The sequence below is a fragment of the Typopeltis vanoorti genome, chromosome 24, assembly GCF_054136105.1.
Source record: "Typopeltis vanoorti isolate ZY-2024b chromosome 24, IOZ_Tvanoo_1.0, whole genome shotgun sequence".
Classification (NCBI taxonomy): Eukaryota; Metazoa; Arthropoda; class Arachnida; order Uropygi; family Thelyphonidae; genus Typopeltis; species Typopeltis vanoorti.
Window position 1 is genome coordinate 40,236,019 of NC_143572.1, and position 19,597 is coordinate 40,255,615.

Consider the following 19,597-nt stretch of genomic DNA (forward strand, 5'->3'; position numbering starts at 1 on the left):
TTCAGTATCCAGGTAGATACCTAACAGGGGGCACCACGAGAAGGTGAGGATTGGACATTAAGTCAGAAGCCCTGGTCGGTTCTTCGCATTCCTTTAAAGACTATGTGGAGGTCTCCTCTCAGTTATACAGCTTTGATCCTTAAACACCTCAGATAGGAAGTTAGTAGTGATGTAGTTTAAGGAAGTGAAAATATTTACTCAACAAACAACAGTCCTGTTATCACACACCTGTTTTGCTAACATTTCTGTTCATTCTGTTTAAGCAACAATCTTAGATTAGCTCTGCTCAAATTCTTGAACGCTAATAGTTTAATTTGTTTTTAATATGACTGCTGTTGATGTCATCTGTTTACTCCTCTAATTTTTTTCAGAACTCTCATATCTGTGGTTTCTATCTCTGATCCGTTTTATTTCTAACCTGACTCAGATACATTAGTTAAAATTTGTGTTTGTTGTGTTATTAATCTCCTGTAAGGTGTAACATTTATGTTATATCTCTGTTCGGAGACTATTTTTACACTGAGGATTAAGTAAATATACAAGAGTTCAATCTAATTGGTGCAATGGCTTTTAACTCTATTATTTTTAGAATCCAGAAATTAATTGTCTCGAGACAAAAACATATATATTTAATGAAACAATAAAACTATATACATTGTAAATAAAATTAAATTAATAAACTACAAAACTAAATGGATCCAAGGCCTTCTAAATTAGATCTATACTTTTGTCTGTGATATGAGGATATTTGTGGTCTCCAGTCTTTGATCAAGAGTTTTACTTCTAACCCAGCTCTCAGATCCATGAGTTAAAATTGGTTTGAACGCTGTCTTGTATACAGCTTGTTCAGTGTTTTGACTATCTCTCTCTCTCTTATTCCATATAAATTTATTCATTTGATACCACACTAGCTTTGCTTATTCTGCTGTCTATTTCCATATTTAATTAGCCTTCTCCACTAAAAAGTGTGCTTAAATAGCTGAAATGTTTTACTTAGTTCTGTGAGTTCCCCATTCAGGATGCAGTTTGTTGTTTTCTGCCTATTTTCATTGGCTTTATCTTTTTATTGCTGATTTTCATGCCAAACTTATTACAGCAGTTATTAAATTTGTTCAAAGAATCCTGCATAGCTGTCCTTGATTTATTTAGAAGTATAACATCCTCTGTATAAACTAAAGAGCTGAGATTAACATCTCCAAGTTTGATATGAGGTTTAATACTGCTTTCCTTCATAATGTGATCCATATTGATGACAAATAATAATGGAGATAATGTACATCCTTGTTGCATACCTGACTTAACATCAAACGATCTTCCTGTACCTCCTTTAGTTCTAACTGCTGATTTACAAATCAAATGGAGACACTGTATTGCTTGATTGATATAACGTACCATTTACACCATATAACTGGAGCGTTTTGAACAGCTTTTCTCTTGGCACTTTGTCATGTTCCTTTTCCAGACTACAAAACTTAAATACACAGTTCCTTGTTATATTCCCGTGATTTCTCAACTATTTGTCTTAAAGTGAAAATTTTTAAGACAAATCCATGCCTCTCCTCCACCATTTTTCTTAGCCTTTTCTCAAGAATGCTTGCATAAATCCTACTAGGAACACTCAGTACAGAAATTCTTCTGTAATTCTCACATTCAATTTTAATTTGGGTACAATGAGCTCCCTACTTCAATCATCTGGAATTTGACCCTCTGATCAACCCTTCTGAATTATGCAATGTTGCCACTGTAAACCTTTTATACCTCCATATTTTAGCATTTCTGGTTGATCATCGTCTACATCTACTGCCTTTCCACACTTCAGGTTTGTGATAGCTCTTTTGAGTACACATACATACATACCTGTTGAGTATATATACACATATATATACTTCCTGTTGAGTTTTTCTACCACCATGCTGTCACTGCTTGTTTCATTTAGCAATGTTTCAAAGTAATTACTCCATACATCAAAAATATCTTTATCTTCAGTTTTCATGTCCCTTTGTCATCTCTAATTTCCTTTACAGTACTCTTTTCTCCATTTCTGAGCTCTTTCAGTAGCCTTCAGAATATTTTACCACCTTATTTTCTATGTTCTTATCAATGTCTCTCCATCTCTCCATGACTTTTGTTTAGCTAGTTTTACACAATGCTTTGCTTTCTTACATTTTTCTCTGTATTCCCTAAGAGTACAAGCTGTCTTACTTGCCAGGAACTTTCAATATGCTTATTTCTTTTTCTTGACTGCCTCTTTAAATTCTTGAGTCCACCATGGAGTTCTGATTTTTTTTGTCTTTGCAGATTACCTCACCACATGCCTCTCTGGCTGAATCAATCAAAGTTTTCTTTAGGGAGATGCAGTGGCAAACTTTAGTTTGCCATTGCATCTCCAAGGTTTGGTTCTTGTTTCCAAATTCGTTCAGTTTTTCTTGAATAATATTTGTGTATTTGAAACTATCATTAAATAATAAACAGAAGAAACATAAAACACCACTGAAGAACAAAAAGAAGAAATTAAAAAGAAAAAGCAATTGTGGAAGACATATATATAACATCAAAGCTGCAGGTTGATAGAGAACTATACAACAACCAAAGAAATAAAGTTAAAACCTTAGTGAAAGAAGAGAAAAGAAAATGCTGGAAGACTTCGGACATACTTTAGAATAAAATTTTAAAGGAAGCCAAAAACCCTTCTGTAATGTTTTAAGAAGAATGAGGTCAGAGAAAGAATGCCTCATAAAGTTTATCAAAAATAAGGATGGAAAGTTACTCACAAATTCCGAAGACATCATGGAAAGGTGGAAACAGTACTTCCAAGAATTATTGGAAGATGCAGGACATGGAAAAAATAGAACCCTAAGAGCAAAACATGCAAGCAAAATAGATCAAAGTGGGGAAATTCATTCAAATGAACTGTTAGCAGCAATAAATAAAATAAAACTGGGCAAATCTGCAAGCCATGACCAAATAACACCAGAAATGGTAAAGAATTTAGGAATGAAAGCCATAAAATTTCTTTTACATCTATTCAATGTCATATGGAAAAAGAAAATTATTCCCAAAGACTGGGAAGTAGCAATAATAATCTCTATATTTAAGAAAGGAGATAACCATAAATGTGAAAACCATAGAGGGATTTTGCTTTTAAGCATTCCAGGAAAATTGTATGCTTGTATTTTAGAAGAGAGGCTTAGGAACCAAATAGAAGTACACTGGACGAAATGCAATATGTCTTTCGAAACAATAAAAGCACACAGAATCTTATCTTCAGTCTTAGACAAATATCAGAGAAAACATTGGAATATGGAAAAGAACTACATGTGCATGTTTTACAGATTTCGAAAAGGCCTTTGATCGAGTTCCCAGACACTTAATATGGCAAACATTAAAGAAAAACAAGATACAAGATAACTTGATAGTAGCCATACAAAGCCTCTACAAAAATAATAGAAATTATGTAAGAACCTATAATAATAGATCAAAAGAATTTGAAACAAATGTAGGAGTGAGGAAAGGCTGTGTCCTTAGCCCTCTTCTTTTCATTATAGTAATGGACAAAATTTTAATGGCATGCCAAACAAAAACAAAAAAAAAGGTTCCACCTAGGATACAGAAAACTGAAAGAAACCAGGATTTCTTCCACATGGCTTTTGCAGATGATGTAGTGATTCAAATACAGCTGAAGATTTTCAGTACAATATCAACATTTGGTAAAATGTTGATGTTGTACTGATCACTATCAACAATAACATTGTCAATGAGACTTTTCTTATTCCTTGCCTCTTCTCTCCATGTGAATTTGTGCACATTTTTATGTTGGAACATGGTGTTAGTAATAACCAGTCCATGTCCTGAACAGAAATCCAACAAATATTTGCCATTATTATTAGCTTTGCTCTTTTCTCCAAATTTTTCCAATATATTTTTGTATGTCTGACAATCATTTCCTACTCTGCTATTTAGATCCCCAACAAGGACCAACTTTTCATTTTTCATTGTGTCAGTTGCTTTCTCTAAAGCATGAAAAAATTCCTCCACTTCTACCTTAGTAGAACCTTCTGTGGGACCATAGGCACAAATAAGTCTCATTGTCCAGTTCCCCATTCTGATATTTGCCCACATCACTCTACTTGAGACTGCCTGCCATTCAAGAAGATTAGCCTCGTATTTAGTGTTGAATACAATGGCTACTCCTTCTTTTCCTTGATTGTCATTGCCTGAATATAACATTTTGTATTTATTGCTCAGAAAGATCTCATTAGTTTTTGTCTTTTTTTTTATTTCAGTCACCCCTATTATGTCAATCTGGTACTTATCTAATTCCTCAGCTAGCTCCATTTCTTTGCCATTCAGGCTTCTTATGTTGATAGTGCCGATCTTGTACTCTGGTGATGTTGAGTTGGGGTGTGTTTTCGGATTGGTTCCAGTAGCTGACTTTTCGCTGTTCGCCCTGCTTCCCTGGCAAAAACAACGGGGGCCTTGTTTAACCAGGCAACGCCCCAGCCGCATGAAATTTTGTCATGTTGTACCATCATTTTGTATTTTGGTTTAACCAATAGGAATACAATTTGGTTGGCTAAATTCCAAATTGCCAGCCCATCCTCGTTCGTTCAGTATCCAGGTAGATACCCAACAGGGTGCCCCACAAGAAGGTGAGGACAGGACATTAGGTCAGAAGCCCTGTTCAGTTGTCCGCATTCCTTTAAAGGCTATGTGGAGGTCTGCTCTCAGTTCTTCAGCTTTGACCCTTAAGCACCCCCAGGTTTTATTTTGCTGTTTAAAAATTTGTTCAATTTTCCAAAAGCTGCTTATCCCATTCTTATTCTTCTTTTCACTTCTTCCATGATTCCTTGTTTCTTCATTGTTAACAATTTTCCTAAGTATACATACTCATCTTCTATTTCAATTTCTTTATTAATAACATTATGTCTCATCGTATCATTTTTGGCTTGTCATTATTTTGGTTTTCTCAGTATTAATGTCTAATCCAATTTCTAGTGATTTAGTTGTTAGATCTTCTATCATGTCTTTTAAATTTTTCATATTGTTTGCAATAATAAGAATATCATCAGCAAATCTTAGGTTATTTAATTTAATTCCATTAATTTTGTAATTGCACATATGTTCCAGTGTAAATGTGAAGAGTTTGGGAGAAATGGTGTCTCCTTGCCTTATTCCTTGATTTTTATGTGAAATATTTTGCTTATTTCATTAAAAATATTTGTAGCATTTCCATAAATATATTTTATTATGTTAATAAATTGTGTTTCAATGCCATAATCTCTAAGAGCTTCTATTATGGATTATGTTTTTATGCAGTCAGAACCTTTTTTGAAATCTATAAAGGCTGTGTGAAGAGAAAGGTAAATTCATTGCATTTTTCAATAAAGCAGGCTTATTGATTGAATATGGTATATTGAACTGAAGTTCTTTCTGAAACCAGCTTGTTCTGAGGGTTGTATTGAATCAAGTCTTGTTTCTAATCCATTGGTTATAATAATTCTAGTGAAAGGTTTATAAATGTGGGATAACAAACTAATGGGTGTGTAGTTTTCTACTTTTAATTCACTTCCTTTTTTATACAGTAAAATAATGTTTGTATTATTCCATATTTGGGGTGTTTCTCCTTTTTTGATGCATCTATTGAAGAGGATTTTCAGTTCTTCTTTTAGAATATCCCAATCTTTAATCATTTCTATTATGAAACTATCCTTCCCAGCAGCTCTATTGCTTTTCATTTATTTTAATGCTTTTTCAATTTCAAAGATTTCTAATTGAGGTATAGCAGAGGTATTGTCATAATCTATTTTTTCTGTTCTTGTTCAGTTCATTTTCAAGTTCTTCTATTCTATCCAGAGTTCCCAGTGTTCTTACATTATATGTTATTTTATGTTATACCATAAAAGGAAATACTGCTGTATTTCCTTTTATGGTATTTTGTCTTGTTTGTGAATTTATTGTTCTGTTGAATTGTTTTCCTTGCTTCATTGGGTTCTGCCCTCCAAGGGTGGTTTAAGGCACTATCATATTGTTGGAAAGGTAGTCAGATCCTGTCTTTGTCCCCCATTTGGCCTTGGGCAGCATGGCCTTTCTGTCTTCTTTGTGGCATTAGGGAGATGAATGGTCTAATTTCCCACACTGATCAGATGTCTTGGGAAATGCATTTTTCTGCTTCTGCCAGCATTTTAAAAGACCACTCCTCTGGAGTACAGATGTCACTGAAGGAAGTTCAAAAGAATGAATAAGATGGAATGAAATAGCAAAATAGGAAAGATTCACTCCTAGCCCTCAAATACTCTAATAGCATTGTGTGGGGGGGGGCAAGAAGAAAAGAAAGAAGGGGAGGGACCAGTCTACAGATAATATAACAGATGTATATTACATGAAGTAAGGGGCCCAGCATCAGGTACCTCAGGTTTGCCACTCCTGTACTCACTAAAGTGAGCTTAGAGCCATTGCAACCTTAAATCTAGACCTGCTTACACCAGGTGATGAAAATCATCTGACACTCAAGATGTTCACAAAAATCTAAGCAATAGTGGATTTAAACCACTATTGCTTGGAAGTGTGTTGATAATTCAGAATGCACCTAAAATGAAATCTGTAATATGATGTATAAATATTAGATGAAAAGAAGATTAACAATTGTTCTATAGAGAGGACACCAGTATGCATATCTCTGGAATGCAAGTAGTCTCTTTTCTCTGCTTTTAGTAGAATCACTGGCTGGATTTGTGCCATTGTAGAAGATTTGAACATAACTAGAATTGCAACAGTTAATTCTTCATGATAATCTGATATTTAATAATGTACTTGGACATATTTATAACGTATGATAAAAACTTACCAGTGTGCTAAAATACCCCCCCCCCCTCCAATTTTGTGTTAACTTGGACTCGGTGAAGAATGAAAGTAATATCCTGCATCTTACCATTTCTGATTACACTTTACCTATTAATGAGGAAACATATACTCTTACTTACTATGTAAGCAGAACCTTTAGTTCTCATGGATGGGAACATAGTCATACCTGTCCTCCTTCCTTGTCAAATAGATGTCAAAAAGAAAGCATTTAATTAACAGACAGAAATACTATTAGTGGACTGTAGATGGTGGTGGATTTTATGGTGTATCATGCCTTCCCATGATAATACTTCGACCCCATGGATATCTGGTGTAATAATGATATAAAGATTAAATGAACTGCATGAAAGGATGTTTTATTGCATAATGTATTGAAATTATTTATCGTGTGTTTCTCTTTACTTGCAGCTAAATGTAAAATGCATTGTTGAAAAGTTGCTTATTGTTAAATAATTGAAGAATAACATATGCTGAAATGCAATCTCTGATATTTTCTTTTTATTCTGCTGTTCCAGAAACTGAATGCACCTACATTGACAGTTATGCATGAATCATTTGTGCCATTACTTGCAAGGCTGGATGAGTGTATAGCCTATTTGAATGCCAATGTGAGTAGCTATTATTTTCAATTACTAATTTGTATATTACATAAAGATTTGAAAAGTATTATAATGTTTAAAAATTTTGGGGAGAAAAATGTAGTAGAAATCTGCTTGATATACAGTCATTGTAGCAAACACTATTATAACACACTTACTCACTATAACAAACTATGAAAAAGTTCTAAATCCCCAAATATTCTAAAAGAATTTCAATATCACATGCTATCTACCATAACAAGCTATTCCTATGGGTCTTACAAGTTAGCTGTGGTGAGCATGGAGTATATGAGACATGATATAACAATTTATTATACACATGTATTCACAAGAATATAGTAATTTTATTACTGCAATATTTCAATCAGAAACCAACTGGTCATCATTATTGCATCAGCATAATTACAAGGTGAGGCTACAACAAAAAAATGTTTCTAGCTGGTGGTTATTACAATAAAATAAGATTACAGTTAGGGCCTAAATTTAAAATTAAATTATTTGAAATAAAATTTAGTAACATAATGAAATGATACAGCATTGGCAATTTAAATCTGAATATCTCTCTCTCTCTTATTGCCAAGATTTGAGAGAGTCTCATCCTCGTAAATGGTAAGCAACAATGCCCCCCCTCCCCATTTTATTATTTTTTAAAAAAACTTAATACAATTCTGTGTCATTTTATTATGTTTTTGTTGTAGCTTCACCTTGTCATTATGTTAATGCACTTCTGGTTGAAATATTTGCTGCTCTTATACACACATATTCACAAGAATGTGTGTATAAGAAATATTATAATGGCATAAATTCCATTAAAAATTTGTCAATATAAAAATTGTCTTAAATATTGAAAATATACACTTGTTACAAAATCATCAGTACCACTTTTCATTTTAATTAAGAGAAATTTTGAAAAGCAGTATGAAAGTTGATTGTGATTCAAGAATTCTGTATTAAAAATAAGCTCCATGTTGCTATAGTCTGCCCACAGTTGAGAGAACTGTAGCTGACAGAGTGCCAAGATGAGTCAGTTCAATGTTAAAGGGGAGAAAAGAATAAATGATGTATGACTATGTCACCATCAAGCGAAATCACATGCTTTATACATAAAATTTTCCAACTGTTATACAAGCAAAATAGTTACTACTTTAAAAACTAGAATGTTTATAAAAGAAAATCTAATTTTCTGACATGCGCCTGCGAAAGGGATTGATTATCCTATTATCGGAATGTATTCACCATCTGCCATGTGCAGAAGTGGCGAGGGTTCTCTCATCTGTGGTTGAACTATAATGTTGAAACCAGTCTCATAGAGAGGTGGCAGATGGCAGGATTTTTCATTCTGGAAAACAAATTGACCAGAAGAGTACATACAATTTACAGCTGTAGGACACTGACCACATAGCTGTAGTTGCTTCGGCCATGATTACAAACAGCCACATTGCTAATGTGGAAAGGTATATATTCATAAAAAAAATTTCATAGATTGTGAGCCATCATATAGATACCGTATATGTCAGCATATAAGACAACTCTCAAATACTATAGAAAACTCTTCGAAATCATGGGTCGTCTTATACAACGAGTATAAAAAGGGAAGCTTAATTTCTTGGATGAACATCGAGGCATTTACAATACATCATTATATAAGAAAATAGGCAGTGCTTATAAACAAATCAGATTAATATTTTTGTTACATAAATTTATTTAAAAAATATTACAATAGATGTAAGTCTTAAAAAAAACGGTAATTATTAACCTCAATTTTCATGTCAATTTTTTTCATCATCTGTTGAAAATAGTTCTTCAGATTCATTGTTTAAATGATCGTCATATGGATCCCGTGAATCTGGTGAATTGATTTTGTTTCGTTTTCATCATCACAACAGATCAACTTCCCTACCATCCATAAGATTAGAGATACCACACTTTTTAAATGATTTTATTACAGTCTCTACTTTTAATTTATTCCATGCTTTGATCACAAAATTTCACAACATATCAAGTGATGCAGTGCGCATAGATCCACCATTTGTAAACGATTTTTCAACAGTCAACATCCAATTATTCCACTCTTCTCGCATGTGATCTTTAAGTGGTTTGTTCAAGCAGACATCTAGTGGTTGCAATATAGAAGTTAAACCACCTGGTATAACAGCAATTTTTGTGTTATTTTTTTTCTAGAGGACTTTTAGTATTCTCAGTTAAATGACTACGAAACATATCCCATACTAATTAACTGCATTTCTTCATTATACCGCTTGGTCGCATGTTCCACACGTTTTTCATCCATAATTTTACACCATTTTCGTCCATCCATCCTTTTTTGTGAAAATGTACAAAACCACCTGAAGGAAATTTTATCTTAGGTTTAGTTTTACGTTTGAAGATGACCATTGCTTTTAACTTAGTTCCATCAGCCAAACATGACAACACAGCCGTAAACCTTGTTTTTTCATGACCTGTACTTCGAACTAACACACTCTTACTACCTTTAGACTCCACTGTTTTATAGCTTATCATATGAAAGCTCATAGCAGTTTCATCCATATTTCCAATATTTGACAATAGAAATTTATGTTCTTGTCTCAACTGAATAATAAATTTATGGAAACTGGTAAAGTTTGTGGTCAAGATCTTCTGGTAGTTTTTGAGCAATTTTCGTTTTTTGTCATATTACCAGATTTTGTCTGTTCATAAAAACGATTACACCATCCTGAAGTAGCTTGAAATTCTGTACTTTCATCCGGATTCATTCTTGACCATTTTAGTACATATGCTCTAATTATATTTCTTGTAATAAGATAACCATCATCATCATCATCATCAAATTCCTGCCATGTATCCTCAAGGGGTTTACAGGATATGATAGTACTACATGAAAAATTTATATCATCAGAGTCTTTGTATAAAATGTATATTTTTTACATGTGTAAGCAGTGAAAATTTCTATAAATATGTGTAGTACACATGTTCCATTAAAATTATTCATTATGAGGTTTTTTTGACAGTTCTAAGTTTCCGGAAAGAATGATGGTGGTATTCCTTATGGATATATCTATTTTTACTTGCATTTTATAATGTCCAAATATTCATGCAGACTCACTTTATTTGTATTTTGTGTTGCTCTTTATGATGTTAATATTATTCTAATGAAATTTAATAATTATTGCTATGAAAATTGTTACTTACATGTTTATTTCTATCTAAATAGTTTTAGTAAATGTAATTTTAACTGAGTTGAATCTGAAATCTACAGGTTAATCTAAAGTCTACATTTTAGCTTCAGTTCAGTTAATTGTAACATGATCTAAAGTCTCAGATCGCCTTCTTACAAATTAAGAGTTTTAATGATGGATGACAGATTGCTACTCTTAAATTAAATGTTTCACTTTCCCTGAAACACTAATGCTTAAATTACTTTTTTTGAAATAGATATTTAAGAGAAGGTAGCAGTAATCAGTTAAGATTCAAAGCAGGGGTTAAGAGCTGATATGAAAATCCACAAGGGCAGGGAATGTGATTAATATCAATCGGACCGAAGATGAAAGTTTATCTTTGCAGATCCAAAAAAGCAGAAATCTTGGTAGTAGGATGAAATGGTGCATGAAGGCTAACAGATCTAAGCAGTTTGGCTATTCTTTTGGGAATGCCTTTAATATAAGGAATGGTAATGGCATAGACCGCTTCTTGAGAGAAAGAAAGACGATGAAGAAGCCCTGTAGCTGTTATGACTTTGTTAACATAATACTCAGTGAAGACATCAGTGGAAGGTGGTTTTAATATAATTTATTTCCTGTGATAGCAGCACTCCAGTACAGTATCGTGTACAGGAGTGTTAATAGTGTCAGATTTTTGACAAGGATGGTGATGTAAAAGCATGAATGAAGTCTGGTGTGGGTTTTCTTTCTAAAAATAGAGAAATGTAGGCTACATCTGGATGATGGTGGCTTACACTTTAAACTCTGCAAACGATAAACTTCTATCCTTAGTCTACCTGGCATCATATTACCTACCATCGTGGGTAATCATACTTCAGCCAAACTGATAGATCGCAGCTATTCATTGTGATGAACATCTAACTTATATTAAATTCCATGAGCCAGAATAGTCGGGACTTGCAGAGCATGCCCTCTAGTACTTTTTATTGGCTTAAACCATGAATGCATATGATGGTGCAACATGAGATTTCACACTGACTGGGGCGTTGCCTGGTTAAACAATACCCCCATCCTGCTGTTTTTGTCAGGGAACTAGGGTGAACATTGAAAAGCAAACTTCTGGAACACGTTCCAACTCGACTTCTAGAAGAAGAAGAAAAATAAACTCAGCATCAGAAGAACTGAAGACAAGAACCATCAATATAAGGAATATTAATCGCAAGGAAATTGGACTTGCAGAACAATCGGAAAAGTACCACATGGACATAATTGGCATTATTACTGAGACGATGACAAAAACAGGTCAGAATTAAATAATAAGCAGAGGATGTTATTTTCAGGCAATAATGATCAAGGAAAGGAAGGAGTAGCAATAGCATTCAACACCAAACATGAAGATAAACCTCTTGACTGGAAGGCAGTTTCAAGTAGAGTTATATGGGCAAGCTTCAAAATGGAGAAATGGACAATGAAACATATTTGTGCCTATGGTCCCACAGAAGGCCCTTCTAAGAAAGATGTGGAGGAATTTTTTGCTCGTTAGAACAGGCAGCTCACAAAGAAAATGGAAAAAATGGTCCTAGTTGGAGATCCAAACAGTAGAGTAAGCATATAGGAACATTTTGGGAAAATTTGGAGAAAGGGGGAAAGCTAATAATAATGGCAAGCATTTACTGGATTTCTGCTCAGGACATAGACTAGTCATTACTAACATGTTTCAACATAATGATGTGCACAAGTTCACATGGAGAAAAGACACAAGAAATTAGAAAAGCCTCATTGATAATGTCATTGTTGATAGTGATATAATACTAGTTCAGAATACAAGAGTGTACAGAGGATTTGAAATCTGAAGCAATTTTTACTAAGTACTAAGCACAATAAAAATGGATATCACATTGAAAAGAACAGTATGTAGGAAAGTTTTAAAAAGCATTAAAGTCTAGCAGCTTTTACAGGTAAACTGTAGACTCAATTATGCAAACTTTATTGAAGAAAATTTGAAGCAGCTTAAAAACAAGAACCAAACCTTGGAGTCTCAGTGGCAAACTCTTAAGAAGACATTGATTGATTAAGCTAGAGAGGTATGTGGTAAAGTTGTCTGCAAGAATAGAAAAATAAGAACACCATGGAGGACACAAGAATGTAAAATGCATTTCTGGAAAAGAAGAAATATACCAAAAGTTCTTAGCAAATAAGTCAGCAGATGTCCTAAAAGAATAGAGAGAAAAATGAAAAAAAGTTAAGCTATTTGTAAAAGTAGCTAAAAAAAGTCATGGGTAAGACTTTGGTAAGAATATAAAAAAAATAAATATGAGTAAGGTGGTAAAATGTTCTGGAAACTACTGAAAAAGCATAGAAATCAAAGATGATAAAGGTAGTGTGAAAACTGACGATAAAGACATCCTAAATGTCCAGAATAATTACTTTGAAAGACTGTTAAATGAATCAAGCAGTGACAGAACTGTACCACTAGAAAATTTTCAAGAGGAATTCCAAGAGAAGTACATATCAATACTTAAGGTAGAAAAACCAAAGATAATGGAAAAAGTGGTCCTAGTTAGAGATCTGAACAGCAGAGCATATAGGAACATTTTGGGAAAATTTGGAGAAAAGGGAAAAGCTAATAATAATGGCAAGCATTTACTGGATTTCTGCTCAGGACATGGACTAGTTATTAAATTAAAAGACACAAGAAATAAGAAAAGCCTCGTTGATAATGTCATTGTTGATAGTGATATAATGCTAGTTCTCTCTCTCTCTCTCTCACACACACACACAGTTAACTCTCACTATAGAGAAGTCATATAGATGGAAATAGTTAATTGTAGTGGTAAAAACTTGAAATGTGGAAAGGCAGCTGGAGCAGATATTCTACCAGAATGCTTTAAGTATGGAGGTATAAATGTTTTGCACCAGCTACACTGCATAGTTCAGAAGGCCTGAACAGAAGGTTGAAATCCCACTGATTGGAGTAGAGCTCTCATAGTACCCCTGTATTAAAAGAAAGGAATAAAGGTGAATGTGAGAATTCCAAAGTAATTTCTCTACTAAGTGTTCCTGGTAAAATGTATGCAAGCATACTTGAAAAGTGGTTGAGAAAGATTGTGGAAGAGAAACTTGGTTTAGGTGATATACAGGTTGTCGAGATCAGATTTTCACTTTAAGACAAATAGTTGAGAAATCATGGTAATATGACAAGGATCTGAACTTAAGTTTCGTAGAGCTGGAAAAGGCATACAAAAAAAGTGTTTCTCTGGGATGAATGGAACATTATACAAAGCAGTACATAGTGTATATTTAAATTGTCAGTCAGCAGTTAGAATTGAAGGAAATGCAGTAAGTTGGTTTGATGTTAAATCAGGGTTAAAACAAGGATGCACATCATCTCCACTCTTATTCATCATGGATATGGATCACAATATGAAAGAAATCTTTCTTTCTTTCTTTTTTTTTTCTCTATTACTGCATGCTATTTTTTTTAATATGAATCATATTAATTGCTAGTAGATAGATATGGCACTGATAGAAAAGCAGAATAGAGTAAAAGTTTAAAATATTTATGAATCTTTTAGATATATTCTATTATATTTCTGATATTTTCTTCCTTTTCATGTTTAATAGCCAGATTATAAAGAAGCTAATGCTTATTTGGCTCATTTCAAGAGGCTTCTATCCCAGGCTCTTGGTATGATCAGATCATATGTCATAGCCACTCTTCAACAAACAACTCAACAGTTATTGCCTAAGCAGGAAAGCCATTTGTCTTCAGAAAATGCTTTTACTTTATTTTATGGAAAATTTCGTACACATGCTCCTCGAATTCATTCCTTAATGAAACAGATTGAAGAAAGAATAGAGAAGAATACAAGGTAAATTGGTTATGTAGCTAATCAGTGTTTTACACACACACACACACACACACACACACACACACACACACACACACACACACACACACACACACACACACACACACACACACACAAAATAGTTAACTCTCACTATAGAGAAGTCATATGGAGGGAAATAGTTAATTGTAGTGGTAAGTTTGCTGTATTGAATGTTCCTTGTAATAGCATTCTGTTTACAGAAACTTTAGTCAGAACTTTTCATTAGTTTGTTATAATGGCATTTGCTTAGTGAGAGTTGACTCTATTGTTTGCTGAAATCTTTTATTTGTTTTTCCTAATTATATCTACCAGGTTTTAGCAGTTGCCTTCAAGTCCTGATCTTATATCTTATAAAGAAGGTATATATCTTTATTTAAGAATGGAAGAATTTTTATATAGCTTCTTCAGCCATTTTATTTTTTTCTTGAATTCATAAAACAAACAGTATATACCTCATGTTCTTTGGTCATTTTCATCCTTGCTTGAACATTCAAGAAAAATGGATGGAAACATGACCAACCAATGTCACTACACACGAGTTTGAGTGCAGACATTGTTCCATATGATGTGTGCAGATATGTACGTAAACAAGATGCATGTTTAAGGAAACATAAAAAAACATTATGTATGTAACAACATGATAATTTTAGATAATAGGACAAATTCAGGCTGATGCAGCATTTCATTAGTAATTTATTCACCTAATAACAATGGTATTTATTACAGATTATTCTGCTGTCATCACTAAGCTTTACAAGAGAGAGGAGACTAAAAGTTTTGATAAACACCTAGAACAAAAATGATATTAAAGTAAATGATATAACTACAAGGAAGAACATATCTTAAAACCCTTTAACTCCCCATGTTTCATCAAATTGTAATAATTTGTTCTTTTTCTTTTAGGATATATAAGAAAGACATATCATAGGTTTTGAAAAAATTCAAAGACTGAGGTGTGGGCCATCAAGTTTTTTGTACTGCAAGAAAAGTTCACAACTCAGATTCATTAAACTTTGTGTGAGACTTAGTAAAAGATGAAATCTACCATTATGAAATATCATTTGGTATTAGGAGAGAAAAAAAGTCATAATTAAGAGAAAACAGTTATAAATGTCATCTTTTTTTTTTTTTTTTGGTAATTGAACTTCTTTATTTTGGTACTCCTGTTGTATGTCTCAGAAATATAGGGTGCCCACATTGGACCTACCTAGTTTCAAAGAACGGTAAAAAATTGAAATGCAGAAATATGTAAGGTTTGGGTTGTTCAAACGTTCCAGAGACTACAAGTTTCATCCAGAGTTTTTTCCTGCATCGTTATGTGGTGGTGCTGCTGGACATTAATTTTCTATTAATCTTGGAAAAAGTAAACATAATAAAAATAAATGTATATCATTCATTTATTTTTAAACATGTTGTCAGAGACAGAGGAAGTGCAAGTTGTGTGGCGGTTAGCTGAGCTGAAATCAACAAAGCAGTGCAGTATAAGTGGGGTATTTGCAGTGTACTGCAAATACCCCACTCCACTTGTTGGTTTTGGGTTCTGTCAGGCATACAAAAAAGGCCACACCTGACCCCAAGAGTATCTGTTTGTGGAAAGAAAATTTCCTAATGACAGGAAGCGTATTGAAACAATGTGGAGGAGGGAAGTAGCCAATATCAGAGTAGAAGGTAGAGAGGATTCGCGAGACCTTTGTGTGAAGCTCAACAAAATCCATTAGAGTGTCACTTGAACTGCAAATACCCCACTCCACCTTTCATAAGGTTGTCCATCATAAGTTGCATCTGCACACATACTAAGTGCAGGTGTTGCAGCAGGAAATCAAGCAAATCAGTAAGCCAAAATGGGCAATGTTTGCAGCTGAAATTCTGGAACGTGCTGAAAAGAATCCAGATTTTGCTTTTTGGATGAAGCCACTTTTCATGTCAGCGGAAAAGTGAACAGGCACAATGTCATGATATGGGAGAGTGAGAATCCTCACTGTGTCATGGAACATTTGTGTTACAGTCCCAAGGTAAACGTCTGGTGTGGTGTAATGCGAAATGTTATTATTGGCCTTTTTTTTTTTTTTTTTTTTTTTTTTTTTTTGTGGAAAGCAATATTGATGGAACGATTTACATAGCCATGCTAGAAAATTTTGTTTTTCCACAACTCAAAGACTTTCAACTACATATCCTCTTTCAACAGGATGGTGCCCTGCCACACTGGCATTTGGAGGTCCATGCAACTCTTGACAGGGTCTTCCCTCAGCAGTGGATCGGACGTGGAGGACCGATTCCCTGGTCACCATGATCATTGGATCTTACTCTACTTGATTTTTTCTTGTAGGGGTGTGTGAAAGACAGTCTACACAACTAAAGCGGACAAGCCTAGAGAACCTGTATCATCACATTTCTGCTGTTGTGTCTTCCATCACCTCTAACATGCTTCAGAGAATCTGGTCAGAGATAGACTGACTTGGCATTGTGCATGCTACTTAAAGGAACACATGTGGAAGTGTACTCATTTTTTTTACAAAAACTTGGCAAGTTTTCCTTCTCATTTGTGCAATTTTGGCACCATGGTCCATACACTTAAGTAATAGTAACGCAATGAAACTAAAGAGGTTCAATGTGGACACCCTGTAAATACTGCAATATTTTGAATTACATTAGTACATCATTCTGCGATGAAGTTGTGCATATTGAAATTCATATTACTTGGAGATTATATTTTCCAAGATTAATGCAAACCAAAAAAATGTACCGGTTTTGTAGAAGGAAGATTTAATTGACAAGTAAACATAACAAAAATAAATGTATATCATAATTTATGAAATTATGATATACATTCATATCCATTCATATGATATACATTGAATTTCATATCATAATGATATGAAATTAAAATTTAATAGTAGATAAAAGGCATTAAAAATAGTAAACAAGAAAGAAACAACAAATTAAACCGACATCAGGCACTCACTGATTCATCATTTCAAAATCAAACGTTGTTTGTTGCAGGCAGTTCTGTTTCTCTTAAAAATGTCTTCTTGAGTTTGCATCCTTGAAATCTTTGCATTTTTTCCTTCATGTCCATCCAAGCATTTGTTTTGATGGACATGAGTTTTTCAAAAAACATTTACCTAGGTTCCTATTTTTACTCATGAAAATTATGGCCTTCAATATGCTCGTAAAATTTTCAGTGGTAGCTTCTCTCATCAGATTCAAACCGTGGAATCCTTGATAATCCAAATTTCCAGAACCATCCTGCACTAGTGCTAAATACTTTAGCCTTAGGATCATAACTTTTTAACGACTCAGAATGTTTCAGGATTTTTCTACAATCACTTGAGTAGAAATGGGATTACTTTTTTTTTTTGATATTATTAATGAAGCTAGAATTCTTTCCATTTTTCCATAATCACTGGTAATAACAAACTCAAACTGCTTTCATGTGTGGTAATAAAGTTCCATGTATTCTGAACAACCACATGCAAACCAAAATGGAAATTTGTAAAAACACACTAAAATTGTGTTTACTTGAAATTGCATAGGTTGAACTTGAGTATTACTGTGTGTATCCCACTAACAGGCTCATTACAAGTAATGTCTTGAGCCAGTGGCTCTATAAAAACTTGGTATTGGGTGCAGCCTTATGTTCTTCCACCTATGTCTCAATATTTATTTATATTATGTGATGAACAGTTCTATTTTGAAAGATAGCATTGAAAATTTACATAAAAGTCAGTTCTTATAACTTTGGACATTAATAGGATTGTACCTAGCTTCATGCTTTTCATTCTGCATAGCAGGAAAACTGGCCAGAACAGACACATTCAACAGATGGAATACGCTGACCTCATAGCTTCAGTTACTTCAGCTGTAATTCAAAACCAGCCCAAGCTTTGTACTAACTATACAAAATATCATTTATTTTTCATAGTATAAAAGCAGACTAATTATGACTTTATATTAAATGAATTTTGTAAATAAGGACAAGCTACTGTTGATATTTTGTGCAGTTATTTTTTTAATTGCACCAGAAAAAATTATAAAGTCTAGACAACTTGTATATACAAATTGTGTCAGTAGCATTTTTAGCAAGTTATTTTCACTTATATTTCACAGAACTGAAACTATAAATTTTCAGACACATACTGGTTTTCTAATATGGACCTGTAGTGAAACAGTATTTTTCTCCCTTTCTTAATATGTAGCTATCAGCAGTTACTTGCAGACTGCCATTCCTGCTATTTTGCACAACGAAGACTTCTTCTTGGACCTAGCGTTTCTGCAGCCATAAATAACTTAGCTGTTAATCATCAAAGGGATCACTGTGCTTTGGTGAGAAGTGGCTGTGCATTTCTAGTGCATGTCTGTGAAGATGAAAGTCAATTATTTTATCAGTTCTTTTCTCAACCAGCTGAGCAGTTAGAGTAAGTATTGTGTATCAGAATACCCGAGTAGGGTGTACATTTTGAATCATTAAAGTTTGAGAAAAAATTTTTATCATTGTTATGATATTCCTGGAATATATCAGAAGGAATACCTTCAAAGTCTGCCTTTCTTTGGTTAAATAATTAAAAAAAAAAAAAAAAGCCTTCAATTAAAGTCACTGCCCAAAAATTATGGGTAACTTATCTTACATTATAAATACAATTACTCGAAAAGATCATGACTGTAAAATCAGTTAATAACTTTAATAAAGGGCTGTTCCAATATGGAGCAAAAAAAGGACAAAAACACTTTTCTGTCTATAAAGGATGGATGATCTTTAGTCCATTAGCATTAGATTGCTCAGTGTAAATATGGTTTACAACAGACAAGCTCACAACCATCCTTGTCTTGTTATGTTTAGCTAGTAGAAATCACATTGAAAATGTGATTAGTACTTCAGTTCTTTTGGTATTATAATATACAATTAGATAGTTCCCTTTATTCTAATTATGTAAAATTTATTCTTAAAATTACAGAATTCTCTTTTAATGGCTAAACATCCAACCATCTTCTTCAACAGGTATGAAGATATATAATGAAACAAATTCATGCTAAGACAAAATATTATTGATAAGTAATCTCAATGGTATTTTAGTGGTACATTGATGTA

The 19,597-nt window shown here is 33.5% G+C and overlaps 1 protein-coding gene across 2 annotated transcripts in view; it reads left to right on the plus strand.

Moving 5' to 3' along the window:
- The window catches only part of Cog3 (conserved oligomeric Golgi complex subunit 3), a 195,956-nt gene that overhangs the window by 63,946 nt on the left and 112,413 nt on the right, over positions 1-19,597 (plus strand). For both annotated transcript variants that reach the window (XM_090414006.1, XM_090414005.1), the window contains exons 6-8: positions 7,377-7,469; positions 14,243-14,490; positions 18,708-18,926. In XM_090414006.1, coding sequence (XP_090270132.1) covers positions 7,377-7,469; positions 14,243-14,490; positions 18,708-18,926 — 560 coding nt within the window. The remainder of the gene's footprint in view (positions 1-7,376; positions 7,470-14,242; positions 14,491-18,707; positions 18,927-19,597) is intronic.